The sequence below is a fragment of the Musca vetustissima genome, unplaced genomic scaffold, assembly GCF_032173495.1.
Source record: "Musca vetustissima isolate MV318-11 ecotype Yass unplaced genomic scaffold, APGP_CSIRO_Mvet_v1 utg676852, whole genome shotgun sequence".
In the NCBI taxonomy this organism is placed as follows: domain Eukaryota; kingdom Metazoa; phylum Arthropoda; class Insecta; order Diptera; family Muscidae; genus Musca; species Musca vetustissima.
The window spans coordinates 1-7,111 of NW_026885725.1; the positions used below are offsets into that span (position 1 = coordinate 1).

Sequence of the window (7,111 nt, forward strand, 5' to 3'; positions counted from 1 at the left end):
TATAAGATTCAAAATTAATTTTGATTTATTTTTTAATTATGGTAATTATTTTTAATTTAATTTTTATTTTAGGAAACAATAAAATATAAAATATTTTGTAATGCAAATTTATGATTTTGAAAATTATGTTGAGTTTGGCTACGAAAAGTTTTTATAAAAACAGCATCACAAGTACAAGTACAAATCGAGAAACCAGTGGGTTTAGCTATGCGTATGAACTATTACCGACAAGTTTGTTTTGACTGGGTACCCATGTGGAAATTTCTTTTGAAATACGTCAATAGAAAATAGGCTAGCAAGCCTGGTAACAGTCTCTGAAAACAATAATAATAACTTATGTAGTTCTTCCTTGATGCAATTGTATTGGATTTTATTGCTGCTAAATCACTTGATTGTCAACAAACGGGCAGGGCGTAATTTTTTGTAGAGCTGTTTTGCCTGGCTCGCAAAAGATATATCCAACCACTATCCATTATATATAGAAATATGACATGACTTCGATCAATATTTATTTTTAAGCCTTCTATTAAGCACCATTTAAATCGTAAAATAGAAACTCATTTAATTTTGTTTTCGTTTCGCATATTAAATATTATTCATTCTTTATTAGCAATGAGTAAAGATTCTCCATGATTTCTTATCAAAAACTCATTTAGAAAAAAAAAAAACGAGAAATCATAATTTGTTATTTGATAACAACAAAATTTAATAAACGTTAGGAGGGGTGTATGTATGGATTTTGTTTTCATATATATTTTTTGGTAAAAATAAAAATATGGGTATTCATAATTAAATGTGTTGTTGATAGTTATTATATATATGTATGTATGTTTTCATTCATTCAAAGATAATAAACGGTTTTACAACTCTCAAATATTGATAAAATATTTCACACATTTCGCGTAGTGAAACAATATACAACAAACGATTCGCTTTGCCTTTCCTTTTTTTGTTTAACAAACGACCGATTTAATAATCATCACCACGTGAAACGACTTCTTTGCATGTGGGTCGCAACATAATTGTATGTTCATATTGGGCTGTGTAACATCCTTTAATATCGCACAATGGTGGATAGGCTTCGACAACACCCTTGTCGCAAAGATCCTTCAAAGCCATTTGATATTTGGTGGCGCCAGCACGATCTAACCAACGTTTACAGAAAGCCAATGTACCGAAATGTTTATTAATTGTACCCAAAAGTTGTTTCGATGATTGCAGACGCAATGGCACAAATGGAGCATCAAAGTTCTTCATGTAATGAGAGCAATCCATATCGTCATGAACTAGACCACGGCCAGTGGAGCCGAATGTCTCAATGGCATAGAATTCGTTTTCTTCCATACGTGTCGATTCGCCACCCTTGACAATTGGTACAGTTTTGCCAGCATGAATACCTGGAAAGGAGGGGATAAAAATATGTAATTAATGAAAGAGATTTAGTTACATTTTATATAAAGAATGAAGGGAATAAGTCAAGTTTAGGGCCCGGTCGCGGATCGTTTTGAAATGTTTACCATAGGTAGTCGTTGAGGGGACATTATATTAAAAGAATGGAGTTAACAAGTCTAGTTTAGGTCCCTGATTACAATGGTACAAATATATGAAATAAGGATATCATCTTAAAACGTTTGAAGTTCCAAAAATTCGCGGGACCCTTTCAAAATTCTAATCAATGTCTTTAATCTTTAAAATGATGATGGAGACACATATCTCAGGAAGACTTCTTCGATAGGGAAATTACATTTTTGTAATCAGTAAATTATTATTGAAGGGAATTCAGAGAGAAAAAGTATTGAGAACCCCCAGGACTGCCAAACGATATTCTAATATTTTTTATAAACAAATTCCGTTGTACAAAATATAAAGGACTATAAAAATTCATATCGGATTTGTCCCTTTAATTTCATAGAAACATTTAAATAACCACAATTTCTAATTGGAAAACAATTTTAGAAACAATGAAATTGTACTTACGATATGGACTAATCGAATGACCATTCAAATTACGTATCGCCTTAACTTGATACGTTTTACCATCCAATTCAACTTCATAGGATTCCATAACTTCTTGAATTGCAGCACCAATATCACATAGACGTACATCAATACCAGCCTCCTTAATACCGGTATTGGTGGCCTCACGAACCGCTTCCAACAGTTTGTCGTATTTATCGTTGAAAGTCAATGTGAATGCACAATCGATAATGCGTCCCTTAATGTGTGTACCAAAATCAATTTTACACACATCATCGTATTGCAAGACAGTGGTATCACCAGCATTTGGTGTATAATGGGCAGCACAATGATTCAACGAACAACCGGTAGGAAAAGCTAAACCAGCCTCTAGACCATTTTCACCAATTAAACGGCGAGCAGTATTTTCAAGTTCTTCACAAATTTGAATCATGCTCATGCCGGGTTTAATATAACGTTGCATATATTGACGTGTCTGACGATGTGCTTCGGCCGCTTGACGCACCTCCTGATAGATATCATTGTGCATACGATCCAAGGCACGTTTTTCTTCCGAAGTGAAACGATCAGTGGCGGTACGATCGTCAGGCATATCCTTGGGTACGGGGTGTTTCATGATTTCACCTTCTGGGAAATTGCCATCTGGGAATAGTTCGGCAATGGGCACAGTTGGTGGCTCCGTTTGCCCGCCCTTCTTTTGACCGGCCTTATTTTTGTTTTTGTTCTTCTTCTTGTTTGCTGATTTCTTTTCACCGTCACCGCCAGCAGTGGCAGATTCGCCATTAACCTCACCACCGGCCTTTTCATTCTCGGCACCAGCTTCGCCACCACCATCAGCTGCTTTCTTTGCGGCAGCTTCTACAAATAACAAACAATATCCACAAAATAAAAAAAAGTGTTGTTAAACCCTATACCGGTCATTAATTACATAAATCCAATTGTATCGCCTTACCTTGTCTCAATTTCTTGTTATTGGGTTTTGGTTTCTTTTGCTTTTTGGGTTCTTCTTGTGTGGTGGCTTCTTGATTGTTGCTGGGGGCCTCTTGGTTTGTGGCCTCAACAGCGCCTTCAACTTTGGTCTCTTCTACGACGGCCGACATATTTTCTGGTTTTTGTAGAGCTTTGAAAGATGTTCTATCCCGTATAAAGATTCTAACATAAAAATATACTAAATTTTACGTGAAATAAAATTACTCTGAATGCTCTACAAAATAAAAACCAGAACAATTGCAAAGCCGTTCGTTTGCAAAAAGAAACACGCACGAGGGAATCTGCGTGAAGTTAGCTACGTTGAGAACTTTCGATAACACATTTTTTTATCAAAACTACAGGGTGACATAAAATATTAAAATTTTATACTTAGTATACCAAAATGCTTGTGTGGATTCCCTCTTTCATTCGACATCGAGTTTCTGGTACACGTTTTTATGGCATGTTTTGACGAGCATTCAAACAACGTAGTTCGCTTATAGGATTACGTACATGAATTAATGCATCACTTTAATTTTTATGAAAAATTTTTAAATTTTAGAAATTTTTCCATGCTTTTTTCAATAAATGCTCTCAATTGTTGGGGATGGGAAGCATTCCTTTTTCACATTACTCCATAAAATAGTCCCTACATAAATGTCCCGATCGACGTAAGGAATTTTGAATGCACTGCACCTGGTGGAGGATATAAAAAGTTTAGCTCGGAAGTTGGGGGGAACACATAGAAGGTCTTGTTAAGTTTTATTGTACAATAATAAAGAAGAACGGCGTTAGCTCTGATAGCTCCCTCCTGGCTCACGTCCTACCCTTTATAACTTTATATTTCATACCAAGCTGTATTTAATAAGGTGTATGCATCAGATACAACAACAAATATTTTACAAAAACAACATTGTTGTTATAGAAATTAAATTGTCATGTTGACAATTAGTTTTTGTCAAAAATAAACAAAAACGAATATTTATTTGTTTTCGTTTTTTTTAACAAATAGTCTTGAGGAATTGTTTTTTTTTTTTTTTTTTTTTTTGGAAAATTTACCACATCCTGTCCGTGGCTCCTAAATATTTATTTAATTATGGCTTCCAAATCAGCCCTTCTCAGTGGAAAAGTTGTGTTTCATAAATCGCCGCTCAAAGACCACAAAATAATGAAGATTGTGTTACGTAGCCAGTATACCAATATTGTCATAAGCTTATATCAAATTCTCGGGACGAAGTACGGCTATCCACAAATGCTTTTCAATTTAAATTAACATATAGAGATCCACTGCAGAATCTATTCTTAATTGTGATATTTTTGAGAGCAATAAATGCTCTCAATTGTTGGGGATGGGAAGCATTCCTTTTTCACATTACTCCATAAAATAGTCCCTACATAAATGTCCCGATCGACGTAAGGAATTTTGAATGCACTGCACCTGGTGGAAGATATAAAAAGTTTAGCTCGGAAGTTGGGGGGAACACATAGAAGGTCTTGTTAAGTTTTATTGTACAATAATAAAGAAGAACGGCGTTAGCTCTGATAGCTCCCTCCTGGCTCACGTCCTACCCTTTATAACTTTATATTTCATACCAAGGTGTATTTAATAAGGTGTATGCATCAGATACAACAACAAATATTTTACAAAAACAACATTGTTGTTATAGAAATTAAATTGTCATGTTGACAATTAGTTTTTGTCAAAAATAAACAAAAACGAATATTTATTTGTTTTCGTTTTTTTTAACAAATAGTCTTGAGGAATTGTTTTTTTTTTTTTTTTTTTTTTTGGAAAATTTACCACATCCTGTCCGTGGCTCCTAAATATTTATTTAATTATGGCTTCCAAATCAGCCCTTCTCAGTGGAAAAGTTGTGTGTCATAAATCGCCGCTCAAAGACCACAAAATAATGAAGATTGTGTTACGTAGCCAGTATACCAATATTGTCATAAGCTTATGTCAAATTCTCGGGACGAAGTACGGCTATCCACAAATGCTTTTCAATTTAAATTAACATATAGAGATCCACTGCAGAATCTATTCTTAATTGTGATATTTTTGTGAGAAAGCACTAGAGACATAATAGAGGCTCATATTTCAGAATATGCGACAAACACCAATGGACAGATACCATTACAGGTTCCTTGCAAATTTTAAAGGCCCATATTTCAGAGGTCTATAATCAGGAACCCAATGCAAAATATATTTTTTTGCCATTTGAGATTGTAACATTTTCTGTTCATATAAATGTATTTTTTGTTGTTGAGCACGTTGTTGAAACGTCGAAGAAATTTGTTTTGACAATTTTTTTCTCAAACAATAAAGAAAAAAGTTTAAAACCATATGATTGTCACATACACCTTATTAAATACGTCTTGATTTCATACAATGCCAAACAAGATCTATTAATAAGGTCACCCAGGTAGCGAAAGTCAGATGTTTTTCTCAAGTCTAATGACAACAATTTCCCTTTTGTTTACGTTTCCATAATGGAAGTCAATTCACAATAATGGATTTAGAAGGCAAACTTAAGAGGCAGCTGATATCCAGCTGGTCTCCCTGGATGACATTATTCATGGGCATTGATGTCATCTTAACATTCGATGCCTGAATCTCCTTTAAATTTAAACAAGTATAAAAAATATTCGTTGCTAACTTTTTATGCGAGCATATGGTCTGATCTCGTACTACAAGAATCTACTATTTTTTACTATGATAACAATTTTTCCTTTATGATATCGAAGAAAATAATAGAAATTGGTAGTTTTGCAGTACGGGAACAGACCAATAGTTGCAAAAAGGTACAAATGTACAATTTGGTCATTTTGAATCAACATGTAGTTTTAATAAACATGTTTTTTTATCGAAAGTTAGCAACGTTTCTCGCAGGTGTAGGTTTTCACATAGGCTCTGTTCCACAATATGAAATAATCGCATATTAATCGAAATTGTTTTCCCTTTTTAAGTTGACAAGTTTTTATCCATGGCTCAATAATAAATGTAGATCAATGATCCGTTTCCGTACTGCAAGAATCTACTAATTTTAACTACTTTTTCCAATATTATATGGGGAAATTGAGTTTTTTTTTCAAACATTTTATTTTTAAACAAAGTATAAGGAAAAATAAATGGGATGTCTATATTATTTTTCAAATGTTGGTTTGCAAATATAGAAATGCCATTTATTCCCAAACCTACGAAAGCTTTTTACCTCTGAATTTTGTCTACCATGCAAAACTTCGGTCAACATGGAGTTGACAATTTAATCCCCCTTGAATTAAAAAAATTGAGTAAAAAGTAAACATACTATATTCATTGGAAACCCTCTGTTTAAGCGAGAATGCTATTTAAAATGGTTAAATAGTTAGCCTTTAATTTGAAAGGCCGTAGCCGTTGAAATCTGTCTACTCCTTTTTATTACACCCTTGTAATAGTATGAGGCTGACAGATTTCAACGGCCTTTGTTTACATTTTTGAGTTTGCGCCACCTTAAGGCATCTATATGTCAACAAGCATTGTTATTATTACTTGAGTACTTTCGTTGTTAACTGACTGGCTGCACAAATATTGTTGGAAACACTTAGGCTTTATAGTAAGCCACCGTACATATTGTTGTACCATTCAGGTAATATTGTTTACCAATAAATACTCGGCATTGGTCGAAACCTCTTACTAAAACATATTGTGTTTTATTTCTATTTATTTTTGTTCACGAGTACGCATTGGGCGTACTGACTCTATTGGGAGAATCTATTGCACTGTACCTGCCAACCAACCAAGTCCCTATAGTGCGGACTTAACATTTGGTCCTTCGAGCCGGATTGGATATCCCAGCATTGCTCCTGGAACCTAAATATACAGTCCACCTAAATATATTTATCTTGGTACGTATAGTGCAAGTGAGCAATTACAATAAAAAAATAAAGTGTTTCGTTTGTTTGTGTGGCCGTCATTACAACGCGTCACGGATTCCCTGCTTTCCGGCATATGGTGTATATATTCTGAAAGTACATTTCGAGACCTTTCAATTGATGTGGGTATCAATACTGCATGCATTTTAGTTTTTGCGCAATATGGCGTTTTCTACACAGAGTCCCCACTGTCACTGAGACTTGCAAGGAAAATCGAGAAAGTCCGTTAGGCGAAAGTTTGTTTTTAGGCATA

General features: G+C 34.3%; 1 protein-coding gene across 1 annotated transcript; it reads right to left on the reverse strand.

The window, feature by feature from the left end:
* Positions 1 to 966: 966 nt before the first annotated feature.
* Positions 967 to 3,157, reverse strand: LOC133332980 (uncharacterized). The gene is made up of 3 exons (XM_061541336.1): positions 2,930 to 3,157; positions 1,978 to 2,835; positions 967 to 1,397 (listed from the first exon to the last, which is right to left on the reverse strand). Exons 1-3 carry the CDS (start codon positions 3,075 to 3,077, stop codon positions 970 to 972), a joined length of 1,434 nt encoding a protein of 477 aa, XP_061397320.1. The 5' UTR covers positions 3,078 to 3,157; the 3' UTR covers positions 967 to 969.
* Between the last annotated feature and the right edge of the window lie 3,954 nt (positions 3,158 to 7,111).

Excerpts from the sequence above, each read along its gene's own strand:
- LOC133332980 (XM_061541336.1), bottom strand. The coding sequence starts at position 3,077 with ATGTCGGCCGTCGTAGAAGAGACCAAAGTTGAAGGCGCTGTTGAGGCC. Across the intron at positions 2,836-2,929 it reads TAACAAGAAATTGAGACAAG|AAGCTGCCGCAAAGAAAGCA; the intron begins GTAAGGCGATAC and ends TGTTATTTGTAG. Across the intron at positions 1,398-1,977 it reads TCATTCGATTAGTCCATATC|GTATTCATGCTGGCAAAACT; the intron begins GTAAGTACAATT and ends CCTCCTTTCCAG.